General features: G+C 45.0%; 1 protein-coding gene across 6 annotated transcripts in view; it reads left to right on the forward strand.

The window, feature by feature from the left end:
- Positions 1–22,495, forward strand: part of SH3GL3 (SH3 domain containing GRB2 like 3, endophilin A3) — a 116,968-nt gene that overhangs the window by 35,570 nt on the left and 58,903 nt on the right. For 5 of the 6 annotated variants that reach the window (XR_014473501.1, XR_014473498.1, XR_014473497.1 and 2 more), the window contains one exon: positions 22,326–22,390. Coding sequence is in view for 1 of the 6 variants with exons in the window: in XM_083184012.1 (XP_083040138.1) it covers positions 22,326–22,394 (69 nt within the window). In the remaining 5 variants the exon portion in view is untranslated. Of the gene's footprint in view, positions 1–22,325; positions 22,395–22,495 lie in introns of those variants that run through there. The other variant, XM_083184012.1, reaches the window with a different exon arrangement.

Consider the following 22,495-nt stretch of genomic DNA (forward strand, 5'->3'; position numbering starts at 1 on the left):
TGTCCTCATTGTATTCTATACCAGTATGCTGTATCCCCCTGTTTGCACACCCTGCCAGCAGCATCCTAGTGTATGCAGTGCACCCGAGATAATTGCCTCGAAAGGTCCATCCATTGCTATGATGTACAACATGAAGCTAATTGTATTACCCCCGGTGAGCCATTTAATCGTATCACGGGTAATTGCAAAGTCATCTGTAGTCATCACGTCCAGATACAGGGTGTTGGAAAGGCATTGAGCTTTTGGAGCAAAGAAACAAGTGTTTTAGAGCCAATGTATCAAGCTTCAAAAAGTGATAAAATGGAGTGTGACAGAGAGCTTCTATCTGCCATGAGCTCCTATCTGCCATGTTGCAGGTTGGGTTCAGCTAATGAGCTAACTGTCTGGTTGTTTATCACTCTCCACTTTATAATGTTTTGAAGCTTGATACATCTGGCCCTAAAGGTCTAATTTAATATGCACTTGCAAAATGAGAGAAATGTTTTTGTTGTTTTCTTGGTTCATTTTTGGCTGTTATCCGTGGTAAACCTTTCTTTCTAGACCTGCACATAATAGAGAAGTGCTTGACTAAAAGTATCTGTGTACCCAGAACGCACTTACAGTATACATAATTAATAAACTTAAATAAAATGTTTTAACTGCATTAAGGCACACCAGTTCAAGGGGTCTAGCGTGCACCCCACCCGAGTTTCTTTTTTCTTTTTTGTTATGTCAATTACCCAGAACGTGCGTCAGAACACTAGCAATGTGCATGGAAATTGTCCTGAAACAAAGGTCTAAAGGTGGCCATACACACGCAGATTTATCTTCAGATCTGGCTGGTTGGAACAAAAACATGGTTATGGATGAGAGAAAATGACAGTTGACCATTTGCTTGGAAATGCTGGAAACCTGACAAACTGTCACTCATCCATAACCATGTTTTCGTTCCAACCAGCCAGATCTGAAGATAAATCTTACTAGTGTATGGGCACCTTTACAATGCTGATTTAACCACTAGTCATATGAAATATCTCTGAAACATTTCAGTAGAGTCAGGGTAGGTATACAGGGGTGGGGTCCTGGGGTGCACACCAATTGAGAGGTGCGACCCTGCGGAGACCTTTCAGTAGAACTGGTAGCAGCATTGCCTGGAACACAATTTCAATAACTAATTCCAGTCCATAATGAAGCTGATTTTAGACAGGGGATTAGAGTAATGCGTGTAACCAACTCGACTGTATATGAATCCGGACAGGATTCGCTCAGGACACGACATGGCTTTTTTTCTGCATTTGCTCAGCCCTGTGATTTATACCCCATTCACACCAGCCTAAATTCCTGGGTTGAGTCTGGAAACAACCCGGGACTAGCGCTGGTGTGAAAGGTTCCCGGGACAAAATCCCGGTCAAATTTCAACCCGGCTAGGTACCAGGGTTGTTCCCGGGGACCTGGCTGGTTTGAAAGGTACAGGGTATACTTACCTGGGTTGCCGTGTCCTCCGTGTCTTGTCCGACGGGAATTAATGCAGGCGGCGGGCACAAATGATGGGACAGCCGGTGGATGATGATGACGCAGCTCTCCGGTGGCAGTGAGGACGCCGGAGAGCTGCGTCATCTTCATCCGCAGCCTGTCCCGTCATTTGCATGCCACCTGTGTGGATCCCTGGCCTGCACGGAGGACCAGCAACCGGGGTGAGTATTCTCCCCACCTCCGCCGCCTGCCCGCCTCCTCCCCACCTCCTGCCGGCCTCCTTCCCGCCCCCTTCTCACACCAGAAAATGCAGGGACATTTCTGGTGTGAATGGGTCCAAACCCGGGAATGTCCCTGCTTGTCCCGGGAACTGAATTCCCGGGTTTGTCCCTGCATTTCTGGTGTGAATGGGGTATTATTTAGCTGGCAGAACTAGACAGAACAATGTTCCCCCTTGTAGCTGACACAAATGATCTAAAAGTGCATAAAAATGTATAAAACCCATTATATATATCACAGTCTTTTATAACTCCACTCCCATGATTAGATTCCAGCTGAAATTATAAAGAGCGTGCACTATAGATAAACTAAAAACACAGGGAACCACTTTAATATTAATCTGAATTACGAAAATTAAATCTGCTACAGTTTTATCCTGATACTAATACCAGCAATATAAACTGAGGGAGGAAAAATACGATGAGCTCAGTAGGGAACTGCAGACTCCTATGTGAACTGTAGGAAGAATGCTTGCTATGTATTGTTGATATGTGGTGCCTGGTGTAATGAGCGGAGAGATAGAACAATGAAACCATAACAAATTCTAGGGAAACTGCTTAAGCTGTGAGCAGGATCAGATTCCAGGCTGCATTTACCTGTTGGCTAGGCTGCGAACATAATACAGCCTAGCAAACAGGTCTAAATCAGATAGGTCCTTTATGATGGAACTTATCCTACGAGGTCGGCAGGTGAATGATTTGGAGTAATGAGCAGCACAGTCTAATGACACAAGTGTGGTCTCTGAAAGTGCCAGCAACAGCCTTTATTATAGTGCTAAGAATATTGTAACAGAACCAGCCTGAAGTTCAGATCTAAGCCATTGTGAATGCAGACAACCATTGGCTATCCTGATAGTATATCACATACAGAAGTGGTTCTATGGGGAATGGAGGAATATTGTGTGTGTGTGTGTGTGTGTGTGTGTGTGTGTGTGTGTGTGTGTGTGTGTGTGTGTATATAGGGGGAAATTTACTAAAGGAAATTTGTAAAAAAATAGGTGTATTTGTATCCAGAAATACACTTATTTTTGACATTTACTATCCCGAAAATATGGCAATTCGAATTCGTATTGATAGCACATCAATACAACTACGAATTGCCGTATTTTCGGGATAGTAAATGTCAAAAATAAGTGTATTTCTGGATACAAATACACCTATTTTTTTTACAAATTTCCTTAAGTAAATTTCCCCCATAATGTCTAGTGTCAGTGTGTAACCAAAACACTGCCATCTGCTGGCAGCGAGTGAAACTACATCTCTTTATCTCACACATACAGAAACACAGAGGCACTCACAAGGTAGCAGACTCAAGGTTGACGACTATTTCAGTCTCCTCTCTGGGAGAAGCACGGAGAGGAGACTTTCAGCAGCTGTTCAGGGGATGTAAAATAACCCAATTTACGGATCTCCGTGGAGGGGGCGGGGCTAAAATGATGCGATTGTTCCATTTAAGCTCCGGTCCCCTCTTCTGAGACCCGCAGATTGCGGCATTTAAATGCCGAGGTCGGGGGGGGGAGACACCGCAATCGGGGGGTGGCGTGTGGGTTCCCCAGAATCTGCGAGGGTTGCCCACCTTTCTGGGGGGCCGGAAGGAGGACCTGGTTTTCGTGAGCCTCCCAGCCGTTCCGGAGGGTAGGCAACCCTGAGTAGACTAGCTTTCCAAGCTTTTGCTTCGAGCGGGCTTAGCTAGTTATCTTATATTTAGATTAACCTGTGTTGTTTCCTTTGGAATGTTGGGGATATGCATTCACCCTATACACATAGCACAAATATATACAGTATGTATAGCTTTTGTTTCTGTGTCAGCAGACTGCAGGCTGACCTGGTGAGAGACTCAGCACTTCATCTTTAATTGTCCACAGAATGTTGGCATAATCTCCTCACCTGCAAATAACAGATGCTTCTTGCACATGGTTGTATACATAGCTATTAAGAGGTTTTTTAATAAAAAAACTATGCTTATTAATATTAGTGCTCTTATAGAGTGTAATAACAACCGTGTTACCTCTGCCCACCAGATATCGAAAGCTATATTAGCATAAACACACCGCGTGGCTGTTTCCAATGTCTCCATACCCGCTGTTATATACAAGTACAGGGAAAATAGTCAGCTAGTGTTTATCTTCCATAAACAGGTATGAATGTGTGTCTGGCTCTTTGCAAAACGAGATTTAATCTGTGTCTGATTCATCTCAAAAAATTAAGGCAAGTGACATGTAACACAATTAATAATGAGCAACACGTGAGGTTAGTTATCTTCTTGCTGACTCAGATAGCCACGGGCCACAATTAAGACGTCCTGACAACCAAAGACGATCGTATAAGGAAACTAAAATTTCATCCATTGGAAGTACAGTACTATACCTATAAATATAATTAATTCATTTATTTATTTAAAACCTTTGCATATAATTCTGGCATATGGAGTCTCATTAGAATACTTAACATTCTACTTGGAAGTTTAAAGGGACACATGTGCTGTGAGTCATATGTTTACTATCCATTGTACTGTATGTGGGTGTAAGTTGTATGCTCAGAGTAAAGCTGGGTACACATATATACAATTGTCGGGCCGTTCTTTCGTTCTGGGTCGGACAGCCGTTCAATTGTAGATGTGTGTACGCTGTTCCGTACGAGCGATAAACGGCAAAAAACTGTCTTGACCGTCCATACTTGGTCGGTCGACGGTTCTTTGCTGTTTAATTTTCATCCGACAGGACGGCCTCATATCGGTACAAAAGTGCAGTGTGTACGCACGTTCGACCGATATGCTGCCGTCCTTGCGACTATACTGCCAAAGCTGGAACGCCCATGTGGGCGTTCCAGCTTTGACTAAAAAAAAAAACCCGGCGTGGGGTCCCCCCCACAGCCGTAACCAGCACCAGGCTGAAAAAGCCGGGGCTGGTATTAAAAAATCAGGAAACCCGACAAATAGGGCTTCGCTGATTTTTTAAAACCAGCCCCAGGCTCCAGGTCCGGGGCTGGTTCCCAAAATACGGGGGACAAAATGACTAGGGGTCCTCCGTATTTTAAGAACCAGGCCAAACCAGCCAGCAGGGTAATGCCACAGCCGGGGGACGCTTATTATATAAGGTCCCACGGCCAAAGCATTCAGCCCTCTGACCGGTCAGCCTGGCCAGGGGTCCTGGGGGAGTGGGGACCCCCCCAATAAAGGGGTCCCCCCCCCTCCAGGACTTACCTGACCAGGCTGAAGCCTGGTGCTGTCCTCGATGCCCCTGGGCGGTGGGCATCGAGCTGATTTCAGTGTAAAAAATAAGTGAATAAACTATTGTTTTAAACTGTGGAACTATGAGTCCCAGCAAGCCTACCCTGCAAGCTGGGACTTGGAGAACCACAAGTCCCAGCCTGCGGGGCATTAAAGGGCCCGCTGGCAATTGTAGTTCCACAGAAAAAAAAAAACAGTTAAATAAATACACACTGACACATTAGAAAAATAAAAGTTTAATACATACATTACACAAACACACTGATACTTACCTATTGATCCCGTAGGTAGGTCCCAGGGTCCGGGTCCGGGGCTCCAGGGCTGAAGAGTCCGGGGTCCAGGATCCGTAGTAATCCAAAGGGGTACCTGTGGAAGGAAATCCTACTCACCTGCTCCTGTGGCGACCACCCCGGCATCTGCTGTTGAAGTCCCGCTGCTCCTGGCTGCAGTGGTACCCGTTCCGCCTCCGCTGTATACTAGAGACGCAGAGATCCTTCTTCCTCTGCGTCTCTGCTCAAAATGATTTCTGGCCAATCAGGAGCCGACTTTCTCGGCTCCTGATTGTCCAGAAATCATTCTGAGCAGAGACACCGAGGAAGAAGGATCTCTGCGTCTCTAATATACAGCGGAGGCGGAGCGGGTACCAGCAGCCGGGAGCAGGTGAGTAGGACTTCAACAGAAGATGCCGAGGTGGTCGCCACAGGAGCAGGTGAGTAGGATTTCCTTCCCCAGGTACCCCTTTGGATTACTACGGATCCAGGACCCCGGACTCTTCAGCCCTGGAGCCCCGGACCCTGGGACCTACCTACGGGATCAAGATAGGTAAGTATCAGTGTGTTTGTGTAATGTATGTATGTATTAAACTTTTATTTTTCTAATTGTCAGTGTGTATTTATTTAACTATTTTTTTTACTGTGGAACTACAAGACCCAGCGGGCCCTTTAATGCCCCGCAAGCTGGGACTTGTGGTTCTCCAAGTCCCAGCTTGCAGGGTAGGCTTGCTGGGACTCATAGTTCCACAGTTTAAAACAATAGTTTATTCATCTATTTTTTACACTGAAATCAGCTCGATGCCCACCGCCCAGGGGCATCGAGGACAGCACCAGGCTTCAGCCTGGTCAGGTAAGTCCTGGAGGGGGGGGACCCCTTTATTGGGGGGGTCCCCACTCCCCCAGGACCCCTGGCCAGGCTGACCGGTCAGAGGGCTGAATGCTTTGGCCGCGGGACCTTATATAATAAGTGTCCCCCGGCTGTGGCATTACCCTGCTGGCTGGTTTGGCCTGGGGCTGGTTCTTAAAATACGGGGGACCCCTAGTCATTTTGTCCCCCGTATTTTGGGAACCAGCCCCGGACCTGGAGCCTGGGGCTGGTTTTAAAAAATCAGCGAAGCCCTATTTGTCGGGTTTCCTGATTTTTTTTATACCAGCCCCGGCTCTTTCAGCCTGGTGCTGGTTACGGCTGTGGGGGGGACCCCACGCCGTTTTGTTTTTTTAATAGGAGGGTGACTGCTATAATTATGCCCTAACCCAGTCCATTATGATAATTTTGGTCACATGTGACATGTCGCTAGCCCAAATCGGGAGAGTGTGTACGGTGGTACAATCTTTTTCTTGCGACTGTTTGGACGGGAGTACATCAGACGTCGCAAGTAAATTGTACAGGTGTGTACGAGGTGTGTACGCGCGTGTCGGCTGTTGTTTGTGGACGGTCCGACGGGAGTACGGTCGGCCGAACGGTTGCAAAAAATAAGGATTGTATATATGTGTACCCAGCTTAAGCCATTCAGTGTCATCAAACAGATAATTAGCTGGTGCAATTCTACATAAACAAAACAATTCTACAGCAAGTTATATATAGCTTTTAACATGTAGCTGAAAATACTAGTCATTTTTTACAGTACTGCTCATTGGGAAAGATTTATATTACTGCCACTGTGTATCTTTGGGTACTACCCACTCAGAGACAGAACTATAGGAGTCAATTAAGTCATCTACCGCCGGGCTCCTGCTCCCAAGGGGGCACCTCTACTCCCCTGCAAGTTTGAATCAGTTAATTGAAAGCCATCAATATCGCTTCTGTGGCTGACTCCCCACTCCTAGCAGGACCATAGACGTCACACTCTCTTTATTTTAAGCAATATACATTACACACACACATATATACTAAATATATGTATGAATATATAAATATTTATATTGGTCCTCATCCAAACAAAGCTTATAGTCCTAAAGGCCAGTTCATTTGAATGTTTTTTGCGTGGTTACACTTTACTGATGCTCTGGAGCCGATCCTACAGTACACACTCTTGGGGAATGCGCTTCCCACTTGCAATTGAAAGAACATGAATAATAACACTAGACAACAGCCAAAAAGGATCTTACATAAAAACAACCAATTCTTACTCAACATGAATATGATATGTTTAAAATTGTTTATTCGTTAAAATTTTGAAGATCCTTAGCGATGAACTAAATCGTAGATCAATGCTGTGGTCACGCATTGCAGACATTTTCCCATTATTAAAATATATTTATTGATATTTCTCGTTTCAGTTATGTAAATGGATTATCATTGTTTAACTTTCTGGTTAATATATTTTCAAAAAGTCAAATTGGTTTGATTTGTAGCTATGTAGATATTTCTGAGATGGAGAAGAGATACCAGGGGAAATGGAATGCTTCAATGCTAGCAGACTATTTTTGGAAATTTGTCAGAGATGCCCCGGAAATACAAATGTACAAGCGACTTGCAAAACGAAAGTGGTCAAAAGGAATGATTTGTATTATTATTGATGTTGCATATTAAGCTATTTGTTTTGGAAAACAACAAATGTGAATAACTATAAAACGACAACAAATAATTAAATTTCATTGTCATTTTGGTTTTCAGCACCCTAAATTCTATTAATAAACATATGTCATTTTTAGGACCCCCCCCCCCCCCCAAAAAAAAAATCACAAATTTGTTGTCCAGTGTAACAGGACTTTCTGGGAAGGTATTAATGGAATTGCAGGCTACATAGAGACCATTTTCAGATGGTGCAATAAGGCTACAGAAAGTGCGCTGTGAAAATGACGACCATGAAACCAAGGAGTCCTTTTATCAATGAGTGATAAATCTTGTATGAAATGTGGTGTTCAGTCAATCAGCTGCCACCTGTCTTTTTTTCATGACAGTTAGGAGCTGAACACATAACAGAAGCTGATTGTCTGGAGCGCCTGGTTTTTGAACCGTTTCTTTAACCGGGTCCGAGCAAGTTTTACCCCTGCGGCAGATGGGAACTAGTACTAGTTCCCAACCGTGCATGAATTGTGCATGAAAGTACCAGGGTTGTGTGTGTGTGGGGGGAGGGGTGCAGGACAGGTACGGGAGTGGAGTTCTAGGCCAGGTACGGGGGGGGGGGGTCAGGCCAGGTACCGGGGAGGGGGGGGGGTTGTAGGCCAGGTACCAGGGGAGGGGGGGGGGGCAGGGGGCGGTGTGTGTTGTAGGCCAGGTACCAGGGGAGGGGAGGACTGGTGTGGGATCCTAAATACCGGTTCAGAGCAGTTTGTGAAAAACAGCTGTGAACCGTGTAGGACTCTGCCTTTTACCCGTTTGCAAATACCGGTTATTTGCAACCGGTAAATGCAGACTGGTGCTTTCACACTGCAGCTCTAACCGTTTTAAAGGGCTAAAAAATTGGCAATATTCCGGTTAAGAGCTGCAGTGTTAAAGGGGTATTAGTGTACATATAAAAGTGTTCCTCCACTAGAGCACTGAGAGGACGTTATGATGCAAATTGCTTCATTGCCAGCATGCTCTCCACAGCATTACGCTGTGACATGACATATTTGTCATAAAATCATTAGACCAATCACTTCAATTTAAATCCAGGAGCCTTCCTGACATTACAGGAAGTGTAGGCCAGCGTGCTACAAAGGACACAGATAGTGCCTTGTTCAGAATAGATTCATGACCCAGTGCTGTAATTAAACTAAACAACAGAAGGCCCATTGGATCAATGAATCGTACATAAGGGAATAATCATGGGTCTGTTTTTTATACTTTATACTTTTATACTTCTACTTTTAAATAATATAGATCATTGCTTTCTATTACTGGCATATAACTTGTTTCTGTTTATATCTACATATAACATGTTACAAGGAAGTAATTTTAATCAGGAGTTGATACACTGCATTGGAATGTAGATTGTTCTTTGCCAATAGGAATGTTTGTAATAGGCAGAACAAAGAATAAGCACTGCAGTTCCAGGCTTGTATTAATGATGATAATTAATGTTAACACTGTAAAGGTGGAAGGAGGAAGCTGCCTCGTGGCTGGTGATGACTGAACAGGTATATAGCATGATGTGTTGCTCTTATGCTATTGTAAAGGATTATATTCCAGAGGAATAATAACAAATGATGCTGTGACAATCCCAATCGGTGAGTATGGCCAGGTTAGGATCAAGCCAGGGGATTGGGGGTTTAGGTACTAGTGGGGTAATTTAGGGTTAGGCTGTGGGGAGGGGGGTTAGTGTTAGGCACTTGTAAGGGGTGGATAGGGTTAGGAGGCGGGGCAGGGAGGCTAGATTTAGGTGGCATGGTGCTAAGGTTATGGTTAGGCACTAACTGGGAGATTCGTTTTAGGCTGCGGCAAGAGAGGGGTTGGGGCGGGAGGCAGGGGGAGGATAATTATACTTACCTGACCCTGTCAGGATTCTCTCCTTTGGGATGCCGGCAGTGGTATTTTGACCATTGGCATCCTGACTTTCTGCTTTCTGCTTCACCTTGGTAAAGAAGGGACACAGGAAGCATTATACCTGCACGTATCGTGCGCGTATAATACATTTACACTGTGTCTAGAAACCAGTGAGTTACAGTATAAGGCTCCTGCCATTTACATACATCGCCATTGTGCTCTGGAAAATGTGACCATTGGAGAGCTTGCCTTGTGCACCTGTTAAGTGACCCTGAACATGTGACCTGCTGGGTGGTCTGGAAAATGTGACCGTTAATTTCAGCCATCTGTTAAGTAAGGTTCTTGGTGAAAATGGGCTAAATGTTCCACCCAGCCAACCTTTGCCTGGTAAAAACCAGGGACCTCAACTAGTAATAAATATAATACAGTAACTAAAAATACCATAACTGAGGTAAGGGCTTAAATGTTACCTATAAATTATAATGCACATTTTACTGTGACTCATAGAATTTTTGTTGCGGGCAGAAGATGGTGCATGCACAGGAGATGACAAAGACCCCTGGCATACACACTGCCACAGCAGACAGTGCAGATGTAGCTGCTTTATGTGCCACTGGCATCATAGTTGGTATAATGATGTGTGGAATCTCTTCTGCTTAGACCATGGGCATTGCTGGCATGCATACAGTACATGGGGCACTGATTGCTGTGGCCCAATTTTAAATCATATTCTTTGTAAGTGCTACTGGAGTGAATAGCAAAACTCACTAGTAGACTATGGGGGTGATTCAGGTTGGCTTGCAAAGCACATTTGGTTGCTTATGGACAAAACCAGCTGCACTGCAGGTGGGGCTGATGTAACATGTGCAGAGAGTTAGATTTGCATGTACTTCAAACTGATTTCTATATTGCAGTGTAAGAATAAAGCAGCCAGTATTTACCCTGCACAGAAACAAAATAACACACTCAAATCTAACTCTATCTGCACATGTTACATCTGATGTGCACATTGGTTTTGTCCATTAGCAAACCAAAGGAGCTTTGTGAGCCAACCTGAATCACCCCATATGCTTTCTCTTCTAACCAGTCTCACTCACCTGAGGGTAGAAGGGTCACACAGTTGAGACCCCCGCTCATCCTGGGAAGCATCTATATTTCTGTTGGAAATGCTTAGTGTCTGCACAGATAATGTTACTCTGGTGAACCCTGTTTGCTCTTCCTGTACAGTAACGTTTTCTCTCACACCATGTCCTGCACACAGCTGCCTTCCTCTCTTATCAGGTACATTGTTTCCCTTGTAATTCTGCAATTCTGCATGTGACTTCCTACCGTAACTTGCACAACCTAACACAAGTCTCTTCCTCTCTTTTATGCGTCTCACTCCCCAGTTTAGTGTCTGGTTCTCCCTTCTGGGCACAGATGGCCGAATACCGTACATACACTTTAATTGGTGTGTTTTTACTCTACAACCTATGATTCTCGAAAAATATTAACACCTGCGTTAGGACAACTGATGTAGAGCCTTTGGGAATCCACCAGGTTCTTCATATCCTCAGGGCCACCGGGAGGGGGGGATACATTTTACCTGGGCCTGGCAGGGGGCCCGGGTCCACTAGGCACCGGCAGGCAGCTCCATCAGCTCCACCTTTATGAGCGCTCCTCCTCAGGCTGCAGACAGCAATGTACAGTACACCATGATCAATCACAATGGTAAATTCTGATGCTGCGGAGGTGGCAGTGGGATTTATTGGAGGTGCTGCGAAGGGAACGGGAGAGATGTTCTTTTCTTTACCGCTATTGCAATCAGTGCAACAAGAAGGTGCCACGATCCATCAAATATACAAAAGCTGTTAGAGCCAAGGCTTAATGATCTGGCACTCCGATCAGTAATAAAAGAGACCTCATACAGTCATATTGCAGTCAACGTGTCTGGAGCTTTATTGTTGCTCCTTTCGTCAGGATATGTCGCCGGAGACGCCGGAGAGGATGCTGAAGGCCTGCCATGTATGCTGGGGGACTTGGTAAGTATAAAAAAAGGGTTGGGGGGGGGGGGGATTCGAATTGTTCCAAAAAACATGGTTTTTGGAATAATTCGGATATGGGATCTATGTATACGGGATACTCAACCTGTACTTCTTTTCCCTTTCTCTTCTTTGGAATTTCACTTATGCATTTTTTTTATGTTGTAGTGACAATAAAATGATTTTATTTGATCCTCCACTATTTCAGCCTAGTTTGTAAGCCCCATTATCATGTCTTCTATATAGTCCAATATTCCATTCCATGCTTGTGGTTGATCATAAATGTATCTAAAATTAAACATAGAAACATAGAATTTGACGGCAGATAAGAACCACTTGGCCCATCTAGTCTGCCCATTTTTTAAACATGTTACCTCAAACCATATTTGATCCTTATTTTTTTGTAAGGATATCAATATGCCTATCCCAAGCATGTTTAAATTGTACTACTGTATTTGCCTCTACCACCTCTGATGGGAGGCTATTCCACTTATCTACTACTCTTTCTGTGAAGTAATTCTTCCTCAAATTTCCCCTGAATCTTCCTCCCTCTAGTTTCAGTGCATGTCCTCGTGTTCTGCTGCTCCTCTTCCTGTGAAGAACGTCTCCCACCTGTACCTTGTTAAAACCCTTGATATATTTGAAAGTTTCTATCATGTCCCCCCTTTCCCTTCTCTGCTCTAAAGTATACATATTAAGATCTTTTAGTCTTTCCTGGTACGTTTTGTGATGTAGGCCATGCACCATTTTAGTTGCCCTTCTTTGTACAGTCTCTAATGTATTTATATCCTTCTGGAGATATGGCCTCCAGAACTGAACACATACTCTAGATGAGGTCGTACCAATGACCTATACAGTGGCATTATTACTTATTTCTTTCTACTGCTGATACCTCTCCCTATGCAACCAAGCATCTGACTTGCCTTCTTCATTGCTTTGTTACATTGCCTACCTGCCTTTAAGTCCCCTGAAATAGTGACACCTAGATCCCTCTCTTCCTCAGTAGTTTCCATTATAGTGCCATTTATACTTTATTTAGTCTCTGGATTTTTGCAACCCAAGTGCATGATTTTGCATTTTTTGGCATTAAACTGTAGTTGCCATGCTCTTGACCATTCCTCTAATCTACCTAGATCATCAATCATTTGTTTTACCCCTCCTGGTGTGTCTACCCTGTTGCATACCTTTGTGTCATCTGCAAAAAGGCACATTTTACCCTCAATTCCATTTGCAATATCACCAATAAAGATATTAAAAAGCACTGGTCCAAGTACAGATCCCTGGGGTACTCCACTTGTAACCTTTCCCTCCTTTGACTGTACTCCGTTTACTACAACTCTCTGTTTTCTGTCTTGCAACCATGCTTCCTCTGAGGAATTTACCTCTGTAATTATCCCCCAGCTGAAACAGGGAACAGAATTACAATACTATATCCCTAATAATATCAGCGGGTGATTAATGACACATCGTATCACAAATTGTTTTCGTCATTCATATAGTGTATGTGTGTTTGTCAAACCCTTTATTTTATTATAATTCTAATAAAAGCTATATTTTAAAATGATCAAAATTCATTACAAACCATAAGAGTGCCCCAAAAAAAGAGTTCTCTTTTTCTCTCTAAACCATTTGTCTAAGTTATTTCGGACTCATGGGAGCACCACCGACTTAAAGATTGACCCCCTGTGGGCCTAATTTTGTATTATTGTTGGTTCAGGCTACTCAGGCCACACCCTCCACAACAAGCATCCGCTCACTCTGAAGCGGAACTTGAAGTGGGGGTAGACTCTGTGCGGGACTCACACCCCTGTCCGATCTCTTAGAAGGTGCAAGATATATAAGAGCAATCTAATTGGTTGCTATGGACAACATCTCCACTTGTATAAAGCCAAACAGTAGTAAATATAGCACCTAGACTTACAGAGAAAGCCGGGCTTCTGTTATCATCTAATACAGGGGTGGGGAACCTCAGGCCTGGGGGCCGTATGCGGCCCCCGTAGCCGTTCTGAGTGGCCCGCCCACCCGCTTTGCCAGGAGTCAAGTACAGGGGAATTCTCGCGAGAGGTCGGTAGTTCTCACGAGATTCCTCTTAATCACAGCCGGAGACTGTCAGTCCTATTCAGGAGCATGGGGCGGCTGCAGCAGGAAAATTTGTAAGAGAAATTTTTACATATGGCCCCCGAAGGATTTTTTTCCCCATACAAACAGCCCTTGGCACAAAAAAGGTTCCCCACCCCTGATCTAATATTTGTAATGGGACTCTTTGCTCCTTTAGGGCCTTGAAAAGTGAAGCCTTGAAAAGTGATAAAATGGAGAGTGATAAACCACCAACCAATCAGCTACTACCTGTCATTTTTCAAACACAGACTGTGACATAGCAGTTAGCAGCTAATTGGTTGGTTATCACTCACTTTTGAAGCTTAGTACATCCGGCCCTAATTGCTCTTCTGTGCACACACATGCATACACGCGAACACAAGCCATGCCCACATGTAATAAAGGTAGTCACTTTTTCACATTTTCCATCCTCCTGACCAATCTGCTGGGTATCATACAGCACACCAGGAACCTTTGCATTCTGGTGGACTTTATACTATAAAGAATATCTATCCTTTTGTATCAATGCCTATTTCCCTATAGATTGTAAGCTTGCGAGCAGGGCCCTCCATACCATTGACTGTAAATACCCAGTTTGTTGTATCACTGTCTCCTAATGTAAAGCGCAACGGAATATGTTTCACTATATAAAAAACTGTTAATAACTAAATAAATAAGAAAATCACAATCTCATGTAGTGCTAAAGTAATAGCAAGCTATCGTGATGCAGTGTGTCTTATTAGCAACTGGCAGCAGTTGCTTGCTATCCTCAACCCCACTGTGCCCCCAGCCCCACACCCGTCTTCTCTGCTCTGAACCATACAGTACCTACAGCCTCCCAACCTTTATGCATTCCTTCTCTCTCCTCCCCTCCTCCCTCATGCACAGACCATGGAGGATGTTGCTTATGTGTGGGAAGTAAATTTCTTCAGCTACATAGTGCAAACACATTGGACAATTTGAATGGTTTGTCGCCCCGAACGGTCAGAATTGGCAAAATGAATCATTCTAACATCTAGTGTGTACCCAGCTTTAGGTATTTTCTTGGTTGGCACTGTTATGCAGTTTGTCAACAGGATGATATGTAATGGATAGTTATGAAGCCAAAATGCTTGCTGGTAAGATCAGATGTTATATAAAGTTAGTATGCAGTATAGTTGTTCTTCCCTCTGCAAAAGCATGAACATATTAAATTACAGTAACTTATCTCCTCTGTCAATATGATTGCAATGCATTCCCCAATGGCAGGGGAAACATTTGTGTATAGTATGCAGATCAGCACCTTACCCAATCCCGAGCTGTGATGTGTTTACTGTTACGTAGTTTTCTGGCAGACCTCATTATTTGCTCAGTACAGAAAAGTCCCTTCCTTTTTTTTGCTGGGGAATAAGGGATTGCAAAATAGTTTTAAGTACATAAGAAATAGATGAGTCATTTTATTCAGTCCAAATGTTTTATTACGGAAAAGCTTTGGCAAAGGAAACCTACAACACACTTACATCGGAAACCTGGATAAAGCTAACAGAGTTGTAATGTAGGCAGACATAAATTATTAGACCAGATTTTTCAACAATATGCACTAAAATGATAGCGTTAACGATATTTTTGTGTATATCATCGAGTGTGTAAGCACTTAATGGTGCTCACTCCCGCAGGACATTAATGACTCCCTCTGTACATGCAGTAAAATCCTGTGTCTTTGGTCAATGACAGCATACTCCTGGATGAACGAAATTGTTTATTAACTGGTTTAATGTGTATGCACTATATGGTTTTCTCAGGGTGAACAGGCAGTTCAAGGGAAATCATTGATGATATCACATCGTTTTTGATGTGGTCTCCCAGCGTCACAGAATCTTAACCCTTTGTGGTCCACGTTTATTTTTTCCAATTCTGTCTGGTTTAAATTATTTGTAATTCTTATTATCATTTTTTTAAATTCAAAAATGGTCTACATTGAATGATGAATGTTCTTATTTTAAAGTGGCTCACCACTGGATCTGCTACTAGCGCTAGGGCTGTTGAGTCTGACTAGACGTTGGACCTGAAATGGTTAACACTGTAAATTTGTATTTACACTATAATGAAAAACAATGTGAATGGCATAGTGAGGTACCAGTGTGTCCTCCTACACCTTGCTTCAGTACGCCATGCAGTGCAAGTAAGCTGTTCAGTCATATAAACCAGTGGCAGTGCATGCTGGGATATGTAGTTAATCAGCAGCTGAATTGCCACAGCTTGTCTACTCCTGAACTAGAACATGTTTTACAAAGCAGAAGCATTGTCACTGTGTGACCCAGCTATTTGTCAGTTGATATTTATGTATTTCTGTATTTTTCATATATTTTTCCCATGCACTGTTCCAAGTATTAGGTAATGTAAAATATCTAATGTACCAGCTGGAAGATTCATTGTATATAAAAGAAGAAATAAGTGGATGGCAGTATTTAGCAGTAACTATGTGCTATGATCAGAGACAATGGCTCCAGTGGAGCTCATACTCCAGGAGCTGGGAAGGAGAGAGTGCGCAATGGCGGCCCCCTCTCCTCCCTCCTCTGCTGCGCCTGACAACAGGAGGAAAAAGATGCTGGCAGCGGGGAGCTGCAGTTTCTGTTTGCGGCGGCCACTCCAAAAATGTCCATCACCTTGGAGGAGACAGACACAAAGGACCTGTCTGACCTGTAATGTCTGTCAGAGAAGCTACCATGCGCTAGCGCGCTGTTAGAATGGTTGCAGCTACTGTAGTTCTCAGGCAATAAGTGTACTTAGGACCATGTGACCAATGGAACAAACCATGTGACCTGTGATGGTAAGGGGGCAAAACATACCCTTCCTCCAGTCACCATGTCACCTAGCTACACCTCTGGCTATGATCCTGTTGTCCGCATGCCATGCTGTTAGTTGCATCCTGTGGGGAAGCTGGAGTGCTTTTTGGACACTGCCCCAGGTTTACAGGACCTGGGGGGGGGGGGGGGATACTAGCTTGCAGAACTTGACAAACTTCCTGGAATCGTAGGAGTCAAGGTCACAAGTTAAGAGTCAGCAATTTATAAGGAAAACGTTAACATGAGATAAGGCCATGCACATCTGCGGATGTGACATATTATGCATACTGCAGCGTATAATAATATCCTGCAAAAGTCAGAAGACTTGTCCAAAATGTTCTATATATTTCTAAGAACCCATCCCATCATGTCCAGCATGAATTTAGTTGGATACAGTTCATAGCCCTGTGCTGTTATTCCATGCTGATATGCAGTACATGGTTTGTTAGAACTATAGGGGTTATTCAGACCTGATCGCTGGGCTGCAAATTCACAATCCCGGCCGATTATCAACTGCGCATGCGTACGGATTGCAACGCAAATGTGCAAGGCCATCATGCGATAAAATCAAGTGTCTTTTTTTCATCACAAGCCATTTGCAGGTTGAGTGACTGCCCTTTTTCAGGGAGTGTCAGGGGGTGCCCCAAGCATTAACAGGGAGGGTGTGTGACGTCAGCGCCGGCCTCCATCAGCCGGTTTCTATCGCACAGGCAGAGTAAGTTCTGGGTTACGCGCAGACTGGAAAAATCATCCGATGGTGAGTGAGTTACGAATGGATTTGAAGCTATTCTCTGATCTGTGATATTTCACAGGCCCTTTGTAGGCATGCACAAGCGGAAGATCACTCAGGCAGAGCCGCAGCTATCTGATTGCAGGGCTCTGCAGATTTTCAAAGAAGCGATAAGGTCTGAATAACCCCCTATGTACTTAAATTACTAATGTGGCACTCGACCCACTTCTTCATTCAATCCAACCATCTCTTATCCTAACCCTATGTTTATGTTTGCTTCTATCCCAGCTGTGTAAACCCCAGTTTGTCTGCCCCGTACCTTTAGAATGTAAGCTCTAACGAGCAGGGCCCTCTCTCCTCGTGTGCTTTACGAGGATGGGAAGGGATGTTTTGCATAAACATCCATTCGCATGCCAGTGGGAACCTCTCCCATCTTTTGATGGTCGCCGACCATCGAATGACGCACGCATATGTAAGGGTGGCCCAGACCACTCGTACATATGCGTGTAGAATTCCAGGGACCTCTGTGGAAGTCATCCAGCCTCCCCACAAGGAAAATGTGGTTCTCTAGAATAGACTACTACCAGAACATGGAAGATGCACGCCTTACTTCCAAAGATAAATTAGCGGAATTTATAATAGTTTGGTTTCCCAGGATGGTGTATAAGTCTTCTGAGTCTTACAAATATTATATGTGTTCAGACCACGGAGCTGTTGTGGTTTCCCCATAGAGAAGCAGTGACTCTACTCCTTGTAACTTCATACTCGACTGTAGGTAGTACCCGCCTTTATCTCTTCTATTCTTTCCTTTACCTTCCACCTTTATCTCATCACTTCTTTCCTTTTCTACTTTAGTATTACATGTTTATGCTTGTTTTTTATGCTCAGTACATGTCTCCGCCATCATCTAGTATTCTGAGACCATATCTATTCTACTCTGTACCAGATTGGTGCTTTGTTCTAGGATATACGTAATTTACTGTTTTGTCATCTTGTACTGTTTATTTGATTTTTCTCAATAAAAACAGATGACCAAAAAAGAAAGAATTCCAGGGAATTGGGCAGGCAGCTGACATCTGGTTATGTCAGCGGTCCGCCCCCCACACGTGCGTCATGAACGCATTAGCATGTGGACACCCAGCGTTTTCATGGGAACACCCATGACATGCTAGGCGTTCACATATGCTAATGGACCAGGCCGGGACCCCACTCCCCTCTCCACCACTTGCTCAAAAGGCAGGGAGCATGCACGCGGCGGACAGATTTTGCGCCGAGTTTGCACGCTCCCAGCATACACACATATGCCCAGAATTGGTACCCCATGCGAATTCTCTCCCGACTGAATAAACTTGCATAAGGGCCCATGTGCAGAGACACCATCGCCCAAACAAAGTTCCTCTCCTTCTCTAGTGAGTCGTGGCAGTGAGCAGAGCCGCCGAGAGGGGGGGGAGCGGGTACATTTTACCGGGGCCCGGGCCTGTCAGGGGGCCCCTGGTCCAGGCCGGGGACACACACACACACTTTGTAAAAAATTGTTTATTTTGGCAGCGGTTGCCCGTGTGTAGTGGCGGTCGCGCAGGTGGGAGTGTAGGCGGGTGCTAGGCATAATGGAGTAGGAGAGCGGCGGGGACGGGGTGAGCTGTCACTCACAGTGTGTTCAGTGGCAGCGCCCAGCGTCAGCTTCAGTGCAGAGAATGCTCCTGCTCTCCGACTCCAGTCCTGCTGACTCCCCTGTGCAGCTCTGCTATAGGAAGATGTAGCAGGCAAGGGCTAACAGAAAATGACTGCCCACATGCCAGGCTACAAAAAGATGGCTGCCGTTTACCAACAGGGAGCCAGGTTTCCTTTCCAGGAAACACAAGTGGGAAATAGGGGGCGGGGCTTAACGGGGTCTGCTGCAAATGAAGGAAGAAGAGAGAAACTGCAGCCTGATGGACTGGAGGAGAGAGACAAAAAGGTAGAGAGAGAGGGGCTTGCCTGCTACTCTTGCATACACAAAAAATATATACAGTATATAGTATATATTGATGTTGTGTGTGTGTGTGTGGGGGGGGGGGTCTATACAATGTGGGGGGACCTTGGGCATTATTCTATTGGCTACACAGTTGCTGGCAAAAAGGATCTGAACCTTTAGTTTCATATTACCACGTGTTTAGTTTGCGCAGTATCCAATGAAGAAAAAAATAGCTACATGATTTTTGGCAGGTGTTTTTTTTTAGTTAGCCTGCAGTCTGCGGATGATTGTCGGTGCTGAGCGTGAGTGCAGGGGGATAGCGTATGAGGGGAGTGTTTCCAGGTTAGCGGTGCTAGTATAGTGGGTGTGTGTGGATCGGGTGCAGGGTTAGTGGTGATAGTATAGCGTGTGGGGAGCGGACGCAGGGTTAGCGGTGATAGTATAGCTAGTGGGGAGCGGGTGCAGGGTTAGCGGTGATAGTATAGTGTGCAGGGTTAGCGGTGATAGTATAGTTTATATGGGGAGCGGGTGCAGGGTTAGCGGTGATAGTATAGCGTGTGGGGAGCGGGTGCAGGGTTAGCGGTGATAGTATAGCTAGTGGGGAACGGGTGCAGGGTTAGCGGTGATAGTATAGTGTGCAGGGTTAGCGGTGATAGTATAGTTTATGTGGGGATCGGGTGCAGGGCTAGCGGTAGTATAGTGTGCATGGGGAGCGGGTGCAGGGTTAGCGCTGATAGTATAGTGTGCATGGGGAGTGGGTGCAGGGTTAGCAGTTATAGTATAGTGTGTGGGGAGCAGGTGCAGGGTTAGCGGTAGTATAATGTGTGTGGGGATCGGGTGCAGGGTTTGCGGTAGTATAATGTGTGTGGGGAGTGGGTGCAAGGTTAGCGGTAGTATAGTGTGTGTGTGTGTGTGTGTGTGAGGACCGGGTGCAGGGTTAGCAGTGATAGTATAGTGTGCATGGGGATCAGGTGCAGGGTAAGTGGTAGTATAATGTGTGTGGGGAGCAGGTGAGGGTTAGCGGTGATAGTATAGTGTGCATGGGGAGCGGGTACAGGGTTAGCGGTAATAGTATAGTGTGCATGGGTAGTGTTCACTCTAGGAGTGACACCGGGCAGGGTGCTGGGGGGCGGACCGGGCACGCCGACGTCACAGCTGGGGGCGTGCCCGGGCCACCGACGTCATGAAAGGGGGCGTGCCTGGGCCGCCGCCGTAATGAAAGAGGCGTGCTTGGGCCGCCATTGTCATGAAAGGGGGCGGGCCCGGCCCCTCCGAATCCACTTTGCTGCCGAGGAAGCGCCAGGCATCGCCGTCAACGGCGATGCTGGGCTTCCCCGTGAGGCTGTTTTAGCGGGGCGCTGCGAGACAGGCAGGGCGCATTTTGCCCTTTAAAAATCGGACAGGGCGCAGCGCCCCGCTTAAACAGCCTAGCAGGAACACTACATGGGGAGTGGGTGCATGGTTAGCGGTGATAGTATAGTGTGTGGGGATCGGGTGCAGGGTTAGTGGTGATAGTATAGTGTGTGGGGAGCAGGTGCAGGGTTAGTGGTGATAGTATAGTGTGCGTGGGGAATGGGTGAAGGGTTAGCGGCAGTATAGTGTGTGTGGGGAAACAGGTGCAGGTTTAGGGATAGTGTGCGAAAGAAGCAGGTTTAAGTGTAGAGTGTGAGGAAAGTGGGTGCAGGGTTAGTGGTTCTGTAGTTAAGGTGGTGTGTGGGAAGCGGGTGCAGTTTTAGAGGTAAAGAGTTAGTGATAGCACCTGTCCTGTGCCTGGTCCATGGACAGAACTGCAGGTGAGCTATTAAGGACTAATTAGTTTAATTGGAAACTTCCAATTGCTTAATTAGTCAATATATGCATTGCGGAGCAAGTGCTGACAATATTTTCTTAAAATATGGATTTTAGGTTTAAATTGAGCTGTGTACATAGCTTTACACTAACACACTACTGAACTTTCGGGGTTATTCAGACCTGATGCAATAACTGCTACTCAGCAAGCGCCTGCCTAGGAAGCAGTGGCATATTGATGGGTATGCAGACTCTGCAGCAGCTTGGGTAGACAGCGCCGGCGGAGTCTGCGGGGAGCGCCCTCCATGGGGGCCCTGGAAAGTTTTTGTACCAGGGCCCACCATGATTTCTTTTGGCAGCCCTGGCAGTGAGTGCCTGTATCAAAGCCTTCCTGCTGTTCTTCTAACCCGCTATGACATTAAGCTCCCCCTCTGAGTTCTCAATACATACTGTGTCAGGGACAGCATACTTCCACATGAAGATAATGTGGAGGATCCAGTCCAGGTTTTAGAGCAGCAGCAGGGAAACTAATGTGATCAGGGTTGGGCTGATTAAGCAGCACCAGTGCTCTCCTGATATAATTGTTTCCAAGGCAGGGGATCATTGCTCTACATGGTGAAATAGCTGCCCAAGTGACAGGCTGGGGTGTGGGCTACGGTAAGAACCACTGGAGCTTTCTGAAGAGTTTGTACAGCACTATGCTGTGATACATGTACGCTGCATTGCTGTAACTATACTTGCTTATGCTGATTACCTGGTAAGCTGTTTGACCACCGCAAAATAAAGACCAAGACTTCATCTTATCAAGTGTACGTGAGCCCTTGTCACAATACTTTTGGATGCTGAAGACCATGCACTTATCCACAGATTGTGGCAGGGAACCATAGTATTCAGCTACATTTTGTTAGTGATTCTGAACACTTTGCTTATGACTGCTGCACTTCTCTTTTTCCACATTCATTGACTTGCTGGTATAAATGAAGTTTTTTTTATTGTTTTTATGAGACACCTATTTCAAAACCATTTCTTATCTCTCTATGCTGATATTCTTTGTTGGAATGTGAGGGAATGCACATGGCATAGGGAAGTAATAAGCTGGCAGTTTCTGACTTCACATGACTATAATGCGGTTCTGTAGCGGTACTTCTGTGTAGGGTGCGGATTTCTTATAGCAGTATATAAGGAGCATGCTGTTCTGTGATTTAAGCTGTGACAACATGTTCTGTCTAATAAGTGAATTCATTATGTCCTATTACTTCCACTTGCAGCTCTTCAGTGAAAAAATTAGTGGAGCGGAAGGAACAAAACTCGATAATGATTTTCAAGAAATGGAAAGAGTAAGATTCAACTATTTTTATTTTGTGTGTGATAAAATGGCACAACGCACCGCAGGCGTTAATAATAACAAGGAAGCATAGTAATTCATATAGAAGTGCAG

Source organism: Crinia signifera, chromosome 4 (genome assembly GCF_055691185.1).
Source record: "Crinia signifera chromosome 4, ASM5569118v1, whole genome shotgun sequence".
Taxonomy (NCBI): Eukaryota; Metazoa; Chordata; class Amphibia; order Anura; family Myobatrachidae; genus Crinia; species Crinia signifera.